General features: G+C 35.5%; 1 protein-coding gene across 2 annotated transcripts in view; it reads right to left on the reverse strand.

The window, feature by feature from the left end:
- The window catches only part of LOC124411003, a 52,365-nt gene that overhangs the window by 18,851 nt on the left and 15,160 nt on the right, over positions 1-18,354 (reverse strand). For both annotated transcript variants that reach the window (XM_046889812.1, XM_046889811.1), the window contains exons 2-4: positions 11,918-12,095; positions 6,475-6,591; positions 5,578-5,851 (exon numbers count right to left, since the gene is read on the reverse strand). In XM_046889812.1, the coding sequence (XP_046745768.1) occupies positions 5,578-5,851; positions 6,475-6,591; positions 11,918-12,095 (569 nt within the window). The remainder of the gene's footprint in view (positions 1-5,577; positions 5,852-6,474; positions 6,592-11,917; positions 12,096-18,354) is intronic.

Here is an 18,354-nt window from a genome sequence, read left to right on the forward strand (position 1 = left end):
AGTCGTATAAGGCACGATGACACATCCTTATGATGGGAAATGTATATTTGCAAAGGGAGCTCTGTCGATAAACTTGAGGAGTTGACAATCTCCGAACACGTCGCCAATTAACTTTAAATTCCTGTTTGAATTCGGAATTTATTAACCGCTTTAACTCTCGGATTACGCGATCCTGTTACGCGAGAAACGTGGCACAGGTTTAACGTTGCAGTTTTTTTTTTTTTTTTTATGTGAATATTTTTAAACATTTATTCATCCTTTTTTCTCTCACTCGTCTGGAGAAATTATTTGCAATACTTTCGACGCGTTATCAATTAACATGTAAAAGTAATTTATTTTACATAGGGACTGTAATATGTGTATAAATTTTAACGAGTATTTGGTACATAATTTTTGACAACGTATCACAGCCGACCAAAAACTTTGAAATGAATAATTGGAATGATTTGAAAGTTGGTAACAATGAAAATAAAAAAAAAAAAAAAACATTTTCACAATTTTTTTGAAATACGAAACTGATTATTACATTCTTGTTAGAATTTGTCGAATTTAAAAAATAACATACGATTTCAACATACGTGAACGTGCAATTTTTTTTATCCACCTACTTTTCCATTTTTATTTCGCCCCGAATAGTTGTCAAATCTGTAGTCTTACGTTTTTTTTTGCTTTTCAAAACTTTTGGACTTGTTTATAAATCGATTTGAGGGTAGAAAAAAGTCTTCCAAATTTTTATAAAGTTCTTGACGTTGGAAATATTCACGATTTTAGTTCGAATGATCTATACAATAAGTTTATGGGAAGGACATTCGAATCTGAATATAAATTGCGAATATTTAAGTCTGTCACAATTTATCAAAGAGAAATAAAAAAAAAACTGATTGGCGGAGTGTCAGATTATCCGCACAGTAAAAGTAGAAAGTTAATATTATTCCTCGAGAATTGATGATTATTGTATATAAGATGAAAAAAGTTGTACCGATATTTCATGCAACGAGAAACGAAATAAGTATTGTATAATCTGATTCAGTCTGTGAAGTCTTCATCAACACTCTGAATCATATTCAAATCACAAAAACTATTAGTTTGATTGACTCGAAATGTCACGTTTATATTTATAATCCTAATATTGCACATCGATTCATCTCAGATTTGGTGCTAAAGTTTTTTTTTCCCCTCAACTTTTCAATTTTTCAATTTTCCTACAATGAAAATCAACATTTTTAGTTAACAATTGACAATTAACACACATAAATTCTCTACACTTGTAGAATCCTACAGTAGGTACTTAGAAATCGAGTATTTTTAAAAAATATCAAGTTTTCATCAATAAAGAACACGAAAAGTTTTCCAATTCGAACACTAATTTGTGGAAAAAAAATTTATGAAATATTTCTCGTAAAAAAAAACAAAAAAAAAAAACAAAAAAACAAACAAACCACGTTTTCGATCCATAATCTTGAATTGTGATGCTAAAAAATGTAATTTTCGAATATTTCAATATTGATTTACATCGATTTCACTAGAGATCTGTCTCTAAAGACCGGTTAAAAATTAAAATTTATCAATATTGGGGCAAAATTGCTGATCAAAAATAAACTTGAACTTGACGTCTATTCGTATTAAAATCTCAGAGGAATAATCTCACCCAATATTTACAATTAATTTGAGTTTTCGGGTCGGTTGAAATTTTTTGAAAAATCAAAAAAATATTCCTTACGACGCAGAAATGATCGAAATGAACTGTGATTAAAAAAAATCCTGTGAAATCGTAGGCCAAGAAACCTGCGCACATGATACTTACACTGAGCGATAATTACGGGTATAATATTGAGTACATAATAACGGCTACGTGCGTAGGTAGGTTTGTGTGCATTGAAAAACAGAGAAAGGTGACAGACAGCACGCGGTGAACAATCCACTGGTTACAAGTCATCGATATATGTGTACAGTAAACACGTGCGTATCAGACAATATACGTAGAATTTTACTGGACGGGTGTAGCGTTTGAAAAGAAAAGAAAGTCTTTCGTAACTGATCGAGACGTGGGTAAAGTGACGGACCTATAAATTAAGGATGTATCGGGTGTACAGTCCAGTTAAAAAACTTCAAAACGAGAGAATCAAGGATGCGAAATTCGACTTGTAGTACATTTGAGGCTAATAAAGTCAAATTTGATCGAATATGGGACGAATCAAGGAAAAAAACGGATTTGCATCGAAAGAGCTCAAGTATTAACAATTCTTTGGACACAATTCATTGTTCTACTTTTTTTGTAAATAAATTTATTTCTGTATATATTTAATAGGTGAGAGCTGATTTTGTCTGTAATTTAAATATCTATTATATACCTGCAAATCTCTAGAACTTGATTTTTTATTCACCTTTTAAATTAAGTATATATTTAGTAAAGTTCTGGATTTAGTTCCAATTTCCGCCGCCAGAAGGCCTGGAAGTTGCCATAAAATGAGAAAAAACAGTTTTCACAAAGTACAGGAAAGTTTTTCAAAAACGATAAAACGTTTTCCGAAAACTTTTCTTACGTGTTAGTCGAATGGAAATTTTATTTTTGGAAAACAAATCCAGAACTGTCCTACATACGCTACTCAAGTGACCGAAAAAAAAACAAGTTTTGAAAAATGAATATACAGTGATTGTAACAAATTTATACTTTATTTTTGAACATACTCAAGTTATCAAAAGTCCATTTCAGGTGATCCTCATAGAATTAAATTACAAACGAAATGAACTGTTATTCGTTCAAATAATGATACTATTTTATACGCACGAGTGTCGAAGAAGAAGAAGAAGAAGAAGAAGCAGAAGAAGAAGAAGTTACTCGACAATCACGTGATCCGTCTGATAAAGAATGATCGATCAAAATGAATTACTTTAGTCAAAATTGATGATTTTCAATCTTTTTTTGACAAAACTCACGAGAACTTGTACTCGCAGTTTCATAATTTTTCTAACTCGACACCTTTTTTCCTGGACTGTACGCCTGACACATCCTTAAGAGACGTAATCTGGCACCGATTAGCACTCCTAATTTTCTACGACGTAGATTTCAACGCGCGCAAACGCACGTACCGATTGACCGATAAAAGAAAAATTACAACGAGTGCAGCAAACTGGGTGGAAACGTGGTGTAAATAATGATTCGAAGAGCCTCTGGAACCACCTGTTGTATTATTATTATACGCATGTCCCACAGACCATTAGGACTCTCACTCACACGTGAGACACACACTCTCATTTTCATTTTCATTTTCATTTTCGTCTCTCTCTCTCTCTCGGTATGCATGCTAAATACTAGCTGAAGCTTTATGTTGACCTTGTAAGGAATGCCGAACCACTTCATCACCAGTTTTTAATGACCGTATTAACCAGAGCATCGATTAGAAACTTATTCTGAAGTAAATTACCATTTTACGTGCATGACAAGTTTTTGTGTAAATATTTTATTTGCTGAAAATGAAAAAAAGGTTGGGAAAGATTCCTTATTATTTGAACGTACGTTAAGATTATCAGAACATTTGATTAAGGGTCGCCATTTTAAATTGGAGAAGAAAATGATTTCAGATACTGGTAAGGAAATTGGTTGAGCCATTTTTGAGGTATTTTTGAGGTTATTGCCAATAACAGTGTTTCCTACGAATCAATTCCAAATACACATTTTTCAATGAAATAAACTCCGATTGAATCTAATAATTGGTTGCGATATATAAATTCCAGACAGTGATAATGAGGAATTGATTATATTACCTAGCAAAAATCAAATGGCAAAATGATCTGAGGATCAATTAGGAACTCATAGATGTCACAAATAGACGATTTGGACGAGGCATCAAAATTGAAAACTTTCTGGAGCCATTGAAATGGAATGTCCTGAAACTGTTTATACAAACGAAAAATCAACTATAACCGTTTACTAACTTGACGAATCTTAGCAATTATGAAACCCGCAACGTTCGAAAATACAACAGAAAAATGAAAAGCGAAATTGTTCAATTTTTCTTGATAGAGATAAAGTCGTTGATTCTCACATCAGGTGTTTGACCTTTCACTTGAATCAAACAACAACAACGTTCGTCGAAACAAGATTTAGGATTCTCCGACCGGTTGAAACAAGGTTGGAGAAATGCAAATGGAAAAAATAAAAGTAATCGAGTTTCGTGAACGAGCGTAAAAAAAATTTCTTGAACAAACAGAGTACGGAGTGCGTAGATTAGAAATCACTAGTTTCGACCATCCATCGATTCACTTCTGGCACAGCAGCCAGACGCGACTTGAATACACCGCAATAAAAAGTTACTAATTTTCGAAATGCTTTGTAGAACATATTAAGTATCTAGAAGTTCCAAGAAATCAGTCATCGAGATGCGCATCAATTTCTTGTAACACCATAACGAACGATAACGGATGGCACTAACACTGGACAAAACATTCGCTATCCTTGAAAATGTTAGCAAAAAACAAAACATTATGAGTCATATTTTAGCACGTAATTCACGAATCGAATTTCGAAGATCGATGGTATTGATTGAGAAGGTTCAGATGGTCAAGGTAAAATGAAAACATCTAAAACGTTAAAATTTGCCAGGTCAACAGTATAAAGGCTGTCTAAAAAATCAACGGTTTTCAAGTGAAGTATTGAAACCAATCTTTGATTTAACTGAAGACCATATTTCAAAAACAACAGAGTAATAAAAACACTCAACAAATGACATTGTTGTACAATTTTACGATAAGGATAACGTTTCGAGGATTGACAATTTTGGGCCGCTAAGGGAACTGAAGCAGTCCAAATGACGAGAGAAACAACGATCAAAACGGTTGATAATGATGCCTGGTGATCGGTCCGAATAACGAAACGTAACGAAGAATCATGGCATTAACAGGTTAGATGCATTACTCGTGGTTACTGTACCATTGGTGGCCGATTTGGTAAGATACTCTGTGCGGTGATGTGATCTGTTGTGTTTTTAATTACTTAATCCACTGGCGAAATCCCGCGGTTAGCAAGTCGCCAGACAGATATATTGATTTCCTGATAAACTTTACTGTTTTAAAATCAGTGTTTAAGTTGATCAGAGGAAGTTTGGCTACCATTTGTGACCAAAACCTTTGATAAAACGTGCCGAGTGTGGCCATAACTTGTACTGACCATAAGGTGCTTAATATCAGTACATTAACCCTATACGTCAAAGCGATCCATCAGGTACTGCAAACAAACGCTAAGAGGTCTGAAAAGTTCGTTTGAAGGTAAATACGCGAAGCACTCATCATTGAGTTCCTGAAAGGGTGAGGGTTAAGGAGAATGGGGCCCACAGTGGGAGGCAAAAGTAAAGAAATTGGAAATGAAAAACGTGAGAATCGGATGATAAACACCAAAGCTCAATCATTGATAAGATTCTAATTGCAAAACCTTTTCTCAAACTTTTCAAATTTGATATGTTGTAAGTCGTGCTGTTCGAATTTGGTCAGATCGATTTCTTCATCATTCAATATCATCGGATCCCTAACTTTTGATCAAGACTATGGTTTCCATTGGTTCTAACAACGAACTTTACTCACAGAAATGACGTTTCTTCGAAGCCCATCTCTGTCTCGTTGCACTTGACCGATGGTCGAAGGTTGTCCTCTGTACACTCTCTGCTGTCTATCGCTCTCGACTTCGGATGCTGGCTCGTATTCCTCATCGCTGTAAGTTGGCTGAGGCTGCGGTCTCTGGCGAAGCTGCCTCTCGGTAACCGGTGGAGAGGCCGAAGAGGTCTTTGACGTGGCCACCTGCTGCCGTTGAGTCGGTCGTGGGTGGCGTTGATGCGGTACAGATTCGACCTTCGAAGCCCTGAGGATCAGAAGAATGTCCTGTCAGCATGAATTTACAGTCCAATCTCGCCACGCTTGGAGGATCGGTTCCATGTACAAGAATCCACCCGAGATGCAATTCACCGATTTTATTGGTTTTGCAATATGTTGTAGTACAGCACAAAACATTACGCGAGTATTTTTTTGACGCGCCAATTCGGCCGTTTTAGGGTCGAAATCAACCCTGAAGATCAGATCATCTTGAAAAATCCATTTCTGGGCAATTTCTCGACGGTAACGGATAACTTTCTGACAAAATCCGTTGGACATTATTCACTGTTAACGGACTCTAATATGCACAGTGTTTTCACCTTCAGGGATTCGATCCCTTGTTTTTGGAAGTAAGCTTTGGAGATCGTTTTTACCGTTTAAATCGTTGAATTGGTACATCGACAGAAAATAAGTGGCTCATATATTTTGATGTGCTATAATATATTACAGGTTGAAGAAAATCTGCGAGGTGCATCTCGGGTACTTTCCTTATTAGGAGACCGGCGCGTAAAAATAACACAAACGTTTATGGACTTCCATTTTGAAACGAGAAAAATGGCGAACCTCCATTTACCAGACTCTGCTTGTGGTGTCTTTTATAGTTTTACGTACCTCACCAGGTGAGGCTCTTCTTCAATTCTCTCTACGTCTTTGACGGCAGTGTCTCTCTCTCCGCCTTGCGAAACGCAACCAACATTCCTCGGCCAGTCGCAGGTTTGCAATTCGTTACTGAAACAATAAAAAATTTTTGACTTAAGGCGTTCTGCGGTGTTTTTGGACTCGGGAATAACCGTTTGATGAAACGATAATCGCTATAAAGAAACAAGTTACGAAGCTCACTATTTTGGTTGTTAGAAAATGTTAGATTCTTGAATTTTGACTAGATTGGATTCATGTTCGACGACCTCGACATTCTCCAGACGTGGAATGCGTTAAAAATCAGGAAATAACCTCGAGTTTGAGCTCGCACACAACGAATAGTCATTTGAAATTTTTCGAGGTTGAAGCAATTTCCAATTAGTAACTCAAAAAATCTGTACATCTAAATTTCAGAAAAAATTGAGTGAACTTTCATCTGCCAGTAAATAATCAGTTTTCCCACTTAATCTCACTCGTTTCATAGAATATCCAATCATGTGTATAAATATGCACCGCCAAACCATCCTAATCAGGGATTAAATTACTTTAAGTACTTTCAAGCTTAACAGATCGTGAAATAATAAAGTCTCTGAAGACAAATTCAACCTCTTACCTAAGTACCAAAAATTTTGACCCACAAACTGCTGCCTCCTCTGGTAAATATGCATATTTACAACATATATCGATGACGCTAAACGTGTTTAACTTGATGACGAAAGAAGATTCTCAGATAAGTATATTATCGTTTCGTAATACATGACAGCGGCGTATTAACTGATGTCGAAAATGGATCACATTTTCCGAATAACACCACATTCGAAACGTTGCTTGTGTTTATGTTGTCATCTGTATCCTAAACGCGATAATAACTCGCGTCTACACACGCAACAAAAAATAGGTATACATTTGTACAGGGTGAGTCAATTGAAACGCCGAAAATGGGCGGAGCTCAGTTGTTTTGATATCAAAGTAAGGTTAGACGTCTGCATACAAGTATTCAATGGTAATGAGAAATAAAGTCACGGCATGACAACAAGAAAAGACGAACCAAATTGTCAACATTTTGTGTTGTCGTAACTTCATTATTGTTTCTCACTCGCAGTGGTTACCAACATGGAGACTTGGAACCTTACTTTGATTGGTTTTCGAGATCCGGCCTGATTCTTCAACGAAGCTCCTCCCATTTTCGGTGTTTCAATTGACCCACCCTGTACATGTTAGCGCGATTCATTGAGGTTCGTGCGCTTCACATTAGTGTCTTCGAAATGATAACCACGTCTTTCATGGCTGCGCTTACCGCACCTGAATGGTCAATTTTCACTGCCCTCGACTATCGGGAGACCGAATATTTCACGTTTATTAAACCTTGGGAAGATTATTCAATATGTAAAATTTTTCCGATATTGGAAAAATTACTGTCAACTTATGGAAACCTTTTGCCAAAGTTCGTGTCAAGGAATTCTAAGGCAAGACGCGAGATTTTTTACTCCAATTTTAGTAAAAAAAGAAACATTTAAATTCGAACAAAATTCTCAAAATATAGGCAATAATATTCGAGTGATCTTCAAGTGAAAAAAGAAATTCACTATTTTCGGATCGTTGATTTTGTCGAATTTTTTTCCAGCTGAATATACATTTCAAAGTGTTTAACAAAAAAAAATATACTCGCAAATTTTTAGTGCACTGTGCTACTATAAAATTCTTCCTAAAGTCCAGTTCAAACAATTAAAAATTTAGTTTAAACTATTTTTCCAAAAGAATTGATATTAATAATCTGAAGAAACTAGAAAAACAAAAATCAGAGTGAAAGTCTTTGTCGAAAAATGATGACGCGAATATTGTTCTGAAATTTTTTTTCGAAATCATTTATCCTCAAATTTTTATAGTTTCTTTTGAGATTTGAGAAAAATGATCGTCTTCATGAAAGTTGACGATGATTTTTTAACCTCCAAATTGATATCGAGTAATCTCCGAGGACTTTTTCACGGTACCAAAAATGGCGGGGATCATCCTAACCTCTAAATACAGTCAATTATCCTGAGATTCAACTTCCTGCTTAATGACAGGTCAACAGTGTCGCTGATTCCCAGCATCCAAGAGTGACAAATGAGTCCCTGAGTCAACTCACAGCGTGTGTACATTTTTCAGATTAGGGGAATGATGCATCCTTGAGCGATGCTGCAGGTGAGAGCACAGACGGATGACCCTGATGATGCGGCATCATCGAAGGTGGCGAAAGATCCGTGGAAATAGCGGTTATGGGTCGAGGCCTGATCAAGTCTGCGAAGTGTAAGCGCGTTATCCGCATCGCGCAGTTCAGATCTAGCTTCCAAAGCGCAATAAATGCGCAAAACAACAAACGGCGGAAGCTTAGATCCCCGAAACAAAGGAGATTATTATTACATTGCGAAAGCAAAAAGGAAGCAGCAACAAGCCGAGGAAACATCGTATCAGATCCCTTGTAATTCCAACAATTACACGCGTCGTGCAGGGGCCAAGCTTTGTAGAAATACTTGATAATTAACGCACGATGAAAAAGGGAGAAAAAAGTTACTTGGACTCAAAATTTCTCACTCTTGACTCTAGTTTTACAAGGACAATTATTTCCGGAATCCCTGACTGGTGTTTTGACAGAGATTTCACGACAAGATGACCACGCGTCTGGAAAATCTGGAATTGTCTGGGGATTTTCAATTTGATCATGGGAAAAATTGAAAATATTATTTATCCATCATAGGAATTAGGAATGATTTTTTCATGTAATAAGGCTACTTTTTTTTCATCGAGAAAACAAATTGGCTCAAATTGGCTTTTTTTTGCGCTATATTTTTCTTCAATTCGAATTGAATTTCAACCGTATATATAGAGTTAGTAAGCTGAACGATTTGGGTTTCAGTAACTTACTAGAACTGGGAAAATGTCAGGAAAAACTAGGATTTAGGTCCTGGAAAAACCTGGAAATGTTATGAAATTTTTTTTTCCAATAATTTACAGTCAGTGGACTGTTTTCTCACGATTCGTCATTGTTATTATGAATTGTAAGGGTCATTTGGGTAAATTATAAGTAAATTCGTCACCAAGTTATAAAATCCAAAATATATTTTTTACATGTTATTTCCATAAGAAATTTTTGCGGTAAAACGGATTATCTTAGAGTTGATATTAAAAGCTCAAATTTGCAGGGAAATTTTTTATACCTATATATATATATATATAATCGCAAAGCTCGTGCGGTTTCACGGACGCCGAGATATTTGGGAATCCTTAACCGATTAGTCATTCTCGTTATTCTCATTGTATAACCGCATCGCTAAACGTTGCATTGCCCACCGTAATCCGGTGCCAACTGATCGTCGTCGGTGCCGTAGAACCGAACCTTGGAATTATCATTTATTTATGAGCCGCGTAACCGCTTACAACAGCCTCAATGGCAGAGGCGCAGGCTGTTTTCAAGAGTGAGAAAATATTGAAACTTTTATTGAAATAGATTCGTTGTGATTTCTGTTAGTTTGAATCAATCGTTTTATTGTTCTCAAATTGAAATAGGATTTGATATTTCGTCCACGTCCTTTTTTCTTTTTCTCTTTTCTTATTTTTGTTTAAATAAATTTCAGCGCAACTTCTGCGTTTTCATCCAATTTATATAGTTACAGAAATATCGTTCACTAATTCTTTTTTCCAAGTTAATTAAAACTTCAAACAGTAACAAAAAAAGAAGGGTGGGGAGGGGGGAGGGGACCAAATTCGTTGAAACATACGAAAATAGCGAAATTATTGATTATATTTGTTATAATTAGATTTAATTTACCACTAGATTTAATTTAGTTCTGATAATAGGGTTAGATAGAAATAGGAAGTCAGTTCAGAAGATAAGAATTGAAGGTCAGTATTACGCGTGCCTATATTATATGCATCTCGAATTCGAAACACGTTGAGGCTGTTAATGCCTGCTCGAAAAGGATTCTGTATGTTAACGCATTCACCCAATCGTCATAAAATTCCGTTACCTCACGACGATGACGCAACTGCAGCGATTGGCTCATTCTCAGATAAAATGATCCACCGAGTGAAAAATTATTTAGAGAAGAAGAAAAAAAAAAAAAAACTGCATATTTATAGTGTAGAATTTGTTTGATAAATTGATGATTTATCCAAAAGTGTAGAAGATAAATTCTGATAGACGAGTGAAAAAGTTGGGAAATTTTGGAAATTTATATCTGGACAAGTGATTATTACATTCGATTTGAGTTTTTTTTCATTCGAAATTTTGAACGAAAGTCGAATTTAAACCTCGAACGACCGCCATTTTGTTGAAAAAAAAAAACGTTGAAAATCTTTCGTGGCAAAGAGATTCGAATAAATTGCGGATTGGCCTTTGCTTCTCGTTTTCTCCCAGAAATCTGGTGACAATTTTAATTTTTGGGGTCAGGGTTGAATCGATATTCAAAACGCGGATTTTTTTACAATAATTCTTTTTTTTTGCAAATTTTTTCAACCCATATCATTCTAAAAATCATTTTTAAAATTAACTGTAATATATTTATTATATAATAATTCTTTTCTTTCAATTCGATTTTCGTTCATCAGTCTTCGATACTCTTTGTTACAATTATTTTACTGTATTTGGTTGATATGATATAACTTGTTTGAACTAATTAAAAAATTATCCTTCACAAATCATGTTTTTTTTTTTTGGAGACCCTGGTTCACAAGATTCTCTTTAACTATCCGGCTTTTAATATCACAAAATCGTCGTAACTGAGAGAAATTTGAATTTGCATTTGATTCAATTTAACAACTGTAAAAAAAGAAGGTAAAAAAAAAATGTAAAACCAAAAATTAATAAAAGCTATTTTATTTTAAAAGCATCATAAAAGTCCAGAATTTGGGAACGGCTACAAGTGTTTCTCACGTGTAACCAAAAATTCAGAAGTTCAACGGAACTTCATCGAAAGTGAAAGAAACATTTTTTTTTTTTTTTTCGTTGAAATAAAACAGCGACATTCCTGACAAGTTACGCCATTTATATACTACAAGTTTCTTTTTATTATACCGAGGCGCGAAGTTACGCAAAATGCAAAACTGGTAACGGTTAATTTTTTCTCTTTCGGTGGCTTCCCAATTGTAATTTCACTCGTAGTATAATTGATCAGTTCTTTATTTAATCTCTGTTCTTTATTTTTTGTTACGTTTAAATCCGTATAGGACATTCCGTGCCAAAATTAGAAGAATGAGAAAAATTATTAAAAAACTACTGAAATATAAAATCTCAAAATCGAAAAAAATTCATCCAATTTCTTTAGTGTTGTTCTGTATTTCCGTATTATTTTAATTCTGGAAAACGTGAAGAGGCTTCGAACAAAAATTTTACATTTCGGAGCTTTAAGAATTTGATTTTCGAACAGGATTCCCTTACCTGTACATTAACCCTCCGGTACACGATTCCAGAAGGGCACCACCAAAGACGCAAACGTAGTATTGAGTGCAGTCATGGGGATGAGGATAGTAGCCGAACTCCTCTGGGCACTCAAAGTCGAGGCCTCCTTCAGTGCGGCTTTGCCGAGAGTTCCTTCTTGGAGATGTTCGCTGGGATTCTGGAAGCACAAAATTCCTCGAATCAGTTGCTGTCGAAATACTCTGAATTTATTTGTCTAGATTGGAAGGGTTGAGAAGATAAGAAAAAAAAATCAAAGGATCACGTATATAATATCGAATTTTCGAAGAGGTGAAAATCTGTTTCATTTCATTTTTAGAGGTGTAAAAAAGTTTAAAAAAAAAAGTAAAAAAAAAAGAGTCAAAACGGAAAAAAGTCAAAGTGAAGAAAGCCAAATACGGAGTCATGAAATTCTGAAAATTTATAAGACTTTATCGTTTTCGTTTTCTATACTTTTACACTTTTATCACGACTTGAATTAAAAATGACAGTTTGGTCGAGAATGATTTTTTTACGACAGTTTAACATTTTCTTTCAACTGCATAAGAAAATTCAGGAATCGAGAAGTAAAAATGAAATTTAATTCCCAAAACTCATTTCTTTCAACTGTAGCAATCCAACTTTGTCAAAGAATTTTGATTCATCATGGTTCGAAGCATTACATAAGAAAATTGTGAAAAGTAGTTTTTAAGCAAGCAATATAATTTACATCAACGTCACGTTTTGTTCGCGGTTTTCCTCTTTTTTGTCACCACTCCATCCTCCTTCGAATATCATATAAATTAAACATAGATAGTGTTGTAATTCGACGAAAACAAAATTCACTGTTGAATTTCTTTTCTGCCCAAGGGCGTTAGATGAAAAGTTATAAACGAGGTAACCCAATAACACGAATCTGTTTTTGTGTGAATGAGCGTATAATATATAGAAACAGAATTCATTGAATACAGTAAAAATGTTCAATTCCACAATGTCTTCTGGAGATTATACAAACTCCTTCGTTAAAGTTCAAATCTCTGACCCCGCGTGTCGTTTCTTTCGTAATAGAACCGTGATTATAGCTGGGAATTAGAAAATTCATTCTAACCATAAGCAGACGATCCCTGATCCTTCTCGTGACGCAATGCCAAGGCATAGAAGAGATCGGATGACCGCTTATATGTGCTACACGTGTGTACATTAAACACAACGTAAGATTCGTCTGAAATATTAAATATTTCTCCCGGTTTAAAAACGATCCCGAGAGCATAAAAAACGGATCAAAACCAGCAGAGTTTAATCATTTCCAACGTTCTCATTTAAAACCTGTTTTCAAATTTTTGATATTTCATTTTGTTGTGTAAAATTTTTTTTTGATTACTCTCCATCAGATAGTGAAACGTTTTTTTTTATTTGTGGTCACCGTATTTGGTGCAAATAACATTGCTGGACATTTTTTATTTTTATCTGAATTAGCGATTTTTCAATTTTTACAACGGCGAAGAAAAAAAAACGGCAGTTTATTTATGACACATCGATAACTGTTGTTATTATTATGAGCTTTGACACAATTTCGGCGCAGCCGAGTTCGACATTACACTTTCTCAATTACAAACCGGAACGAGCCAGCAGCAGGAGGTTGTAAAAATGTTGTGTCAGTGTGTGTGCGTGTGTGTGTGTAAGGCGTCGTCGAAAGTTATCGTCGAAAGAGAATTAAGCCCTGGTAAACGCGACATGCATATCGGTGTCCCGAAGATGGAGCCATAAGCATGTATTCATCACTCCGGACGTTGCAGAATCGGCAGAATTAATATATGAATTATTATCCGCCAATTTATCCGCTCATTTTCTTCAACCACACCAATGTTTTTCAAATTTTGAAATCTTGCAACAATAGTAGACAACAGTTTTTATCCCTTATTTCAGACTGCTAGGACCATCCGTTCGGTAAATGATAAATTTAAATAAAATAATAACAACAATAATCAAAATAAATTTTATAGTTTCAGTTATCTGTCAATTACTTCATAGTTTTTTTTTTCGCAAAAGGTTTTTTTTTCAAAAGTGTCGATTGTAATAATATTTTGCAAAATTTGCCTCAAGATTGTTTAGGTATATTGTATAATGTGAATATATTTCATTAAAATCATAAAAAATTAATTTATAAAACGCTAGCACTCGTTTTTGTGACGGTCCAGTGAATTTACGAATGCGCATGCGCGGAGTACTGAAAAGACCACTTTTCACTCCTAGGGCTTGAAAGTGGTCTTTTCAGTACTGAGTTCATGCTCTGTCGCGACAAACACAGTGGATAAATCTGACGTTACGCGATCCTAACCTAAATTTCGTGCTTCGCGAAAAAACGCGTAAAATTTGAATTTCTTATTTTCATACGACGAAATGTATTTGTATGTACTATGGAATTCAAAAAACAATAAAGTCGAATTTCTCCCCTGAAAAAACCGTAATCTCTCAAAAGCAGTGATGGGAAGAGTTTAAAGAATTACTAGACGAAAAAAAAGATTCATCTAAACTTGTTTTAAAACGATCAAATTAGGTGAAAAAAGGGTCAAGACTCGAGAGACTCACTACATAATACGATAATTTCTACGTAAGAATTCGAGTTATGAGGTCAGGCAGTTTAACCTTATCTTTGTAATACACCGAAGAATTAGGCGCCCTCTTGCGTAATAATAATACGAGGCAAACGACCTTTCCCTGCTAGTATACAAACAAACGACGAAAAAAACGAGAATGAAAAAAAGACAAGAAATCTTTTCACGCTAATCATCGTGATCCAGTATATATGTATAAACGTGAAGATTATAAGCCTCCGCGAGCATTCTAACGCGTGTTAGTAACTGTATAATTTACAGGTCAGATTTATCATCGTGGATCTGCTTTTAGAAAGTTGAATGAAGTTTGAAACGAGCGCGCGCGCGCACTGCGTTTCCAACCTAAAAATCCTCTTCGAGGGGCGGTAAATATTCATGAAAAAACCCGTCTCACGGTCTCACTTAATGAGTGTATAGGTTTCCTGATATGTAAAGTGATCCAGGAACTCGGTTGAGGAAATTGTCACTCGGAATAAAAACGTTTTTGGTGTAAGAAAATATTTCTTCTCAAATCTCTTCGGTTAACGTTAAGTGAAATTTGTATGTTTGTTTAAAGTAGATTTCACAAAATGCAAAAGAATCAGTTTTTGCCGAGTAAAAGAGGATTCAACTTTTTTTCTGAAAATAATTGATTTCATTTCAAAACATAATTCTTAGACTCAAATACGAGTGGATTCGTCCATCGAAATAAATGATTTGTTAGTTAATGAGCCGGGTTGCTGAAAATACGATTTATTTATATGTTAAATACCGATAAGAGTATGCGAGATAGTATTTTGGGTCGGATAAGAATTCATTTAGTTTGCATATTGTATAAGCTTGTAGTTTCAGGTTATTGGAAAATGTCCTTATGACGTCAGAGCCTGATTGTCGGCGCCATTTTATCAACACATGACCTAAGTTCTTGATTTTAATGGAGGCAAATCGTAATTCTTCGAGTTTCAAATTACTCATGTTACATAAATTAATGAAATATAATCAACAATATACCTGTTGAACCATTCACAAGCGAAAAACAGAGTCAATGGTCAGCTGTTAGCCTGGTTGTATTAGTTTGATTTTTTTCCACAAGATGACGCATTACAAAATGATATTTTCAAAAAGAATACGCATCGTTGAAGGCTGGACCTCGATTGTGTTCTGTATTGAGTCTGAATTACTAGCGGCCGAAACTGTGCAACACCCGTAAATCGGATTGCAATTTTTTTTTCTCCTGAAAGTATTACATAATTATGAACCCTGTAGCAAATTAATTTCTCACACCAACTGTGAGAAGTATCGTGTAAATAAATGCAAAACTCAACTTGAGTACGGTATAATTGTTCAAATTTCCATCGGCCTTAACCTCGCTATGAGTAACGGTTCACTTTGAGACTTTCAATTTTCGAATTCATTCAGAGCCGTTAATTGATAAAATATTAAATTTGCCTGCTACCAGGCGCTTACTCTGATAAAATTTGTGAAATTTCTGAGGGTCAACGAATATAATGGCTCCGTGATGAGAGGATTATAATCATATTGTTAAAGAGGTTAGGTGTGCTACAGCACAGCTTTTCGGACGAACCCATAAAAAAGTTCCGCCAGATGACCTCGCAACAAAGGTTAATTCAAAACTGTTAAAAGATTTCAAGATAGATTAAAATGCTTCACATGAAACGTTTATTGAATTCTTCAGTCCATGCATGGCTGAAATACGAATACTTCCACCTCTGCGGGTCTAACCACGATTCTTACAGCCCTTAACTGAACAATCGATCATTTTATTGAATTCGTGAAACGATGCGAGTCAACGGGATGTGTGACCCACCACGTTTGTTGATGCGTTTATCAACGTTGTAGTTGAGGTTATGTTGTATTTTGTACGCGTCCATGCGCCTGCGCTGTAGACTTGTCGTGATGTCAACAGGCGGAATGCGTAACCTTGTACAAAAATTGGTTCTCTATCGTGCATATCGAACTTTTTTCAAAGATCAAAAGATAAAAATGTGAAGAGATGAGAATATAGAAGACCGGAATAACAGAATCGTGAGAAATGGTCAAGAATATTAAGATTGAATTGAGAACGTTACATGGAATACAAAATTATAGCGTCGTCAGAATCGCTTCTTCTTTTGTATTTCTGCATTAGTTCTGACGATTCAACAAGTTTCGAATATTTTTATACATTTTACTTCAACTTTTATATTTGTCTGCATTCGAGCATCAATCTGACGATTCCATATTTTTGTTGCGTGTACATTTCCACGTGAATTTCTGTCTTCTTTTATATTTCTGAGGTCTTTTCTGACGGTTCTAAATTTTGGTTTTTGTACGTTTTAACCTCTACCTTTTATGCTGCATTTAAATTCATTCTGACGTTTCTATATTTTTGCTTTCTACACATTTTTAAGCCTACGTACTCTGTACATTTCTACATTACTTTCCGGATCTTCTATATTTCGGTTTGGACTTACCATGCACTTCTAATTTCTCCTATAAATGCAGTATTCCGGTTTCTGAGTAGTCGATATCATGACAGCTCATACGTTCGTCTATTATGTGGCCATTCTACTTATCGGAAATCGCTCGTTAACGAAATCCCCGCAGCAAAGCGCGAATATTAATGGTTAAACGAAGTTGAGACACAAAAACACAGATGTATGTAGTTGCCTTATTTGTAGGTATGATATACATGCACAAGAGCAACAACAGCTGCAGTGTGAAATGGAAAGTAAAACATAAGATTAGCATCGCGGGTTGAATGCTAAGTAAATTTGGTTAAGGCCGTTGAGAAATTTCGACGTTTAATTTCACACGGTTCTCCAACTAACTGAATCTCTTCGCAACACTCTGAGCAGACATGATGCAGTGCTGTGGAGTTCTCGTCACAGGATGATTAGAGCCAATTAAACCTACCAGCTCATAATTCATTGTTGCAGATATAACACCGCAGGTGTTGCGCAAAATAACGCCGCGATATACAGCATAAAAGAAAAAATAACTGACATAAGGTAGACAAATTTCCTTACAGGAGAAAAAATGAATGAAAAAAAAAAATCATGCCGTGTCTAAATAACACGCGTTAATCTCTTTTCGGTTAATACACTTGACTTTTACATAGGCGCATAATATGTTTTTCTGAATTGGTGTTTGCAACGTCTTTTGCTGTCAATCGTTGAATCACTGGATTGTGAAGGAGAAAATTCTGCCTAAAAAGTAAAGAAAAACTAGAGAAGTTATTTAAAGCGATGTCCTGGTCAATTTCGACGTTGATAAAAGTCCACGAATCTCAAATGTGAAAATGGGTCCCATTCCACATGCAATTCTAACCAAAACGATATCGTTACATTATCATTGGACGCAGATATAAAGAAATAGCCTGAATTTACAATATCGATTTCACGTGGGTAAATCCTTTGAGTAAAAAAAAAAAAAAATCCTGACACAACATTGACGGGACAATTTGCTGTTCAAGAAGCAAAACCCGGAAAAAAACGTAGGCAAATTACAATCTTGGAAAGATCCGGGATGCCTGCAGCAATAAGTCGGCGGTAAACAAATTGCACCGTACCTACGCCGTTCGAAACACGCAGAGAACCAGCGATCTTATCTCCATTAACGCGAGTTTACGGAGGGCGTGGGTTGCTCTAAGGATCGAGTAACGAGTGTGGGATATAAATTGCAGCCCGTAAGCGAGATTGGCTATGTCCGAGGTGAAAACGAGAAGCAAAAGTCAAGCCGCCACCGCAGCGGCAGCAAAAGGCGCATTTTCATGGTCATCGGGGTCCCGGATTCCATCTAGGAGCTACACCCATATACCAACGTCAAAATAAGTGAGAATCTGTG

Source organism: Diprion similis, chromosome 10 (genome assembly GCF_021155765.1).
Source record: "Diprion similis isolate iyDipSimi1 chromosome 10, iyDipSimi1.1, whole genome shotgun sequence".
Taxonomy (NCBI): Eukaryota; Metazoa; Arthropoda; class Insecta; order Hymenoptera; family Diprionidae; genus Diprion; species Diprion similis.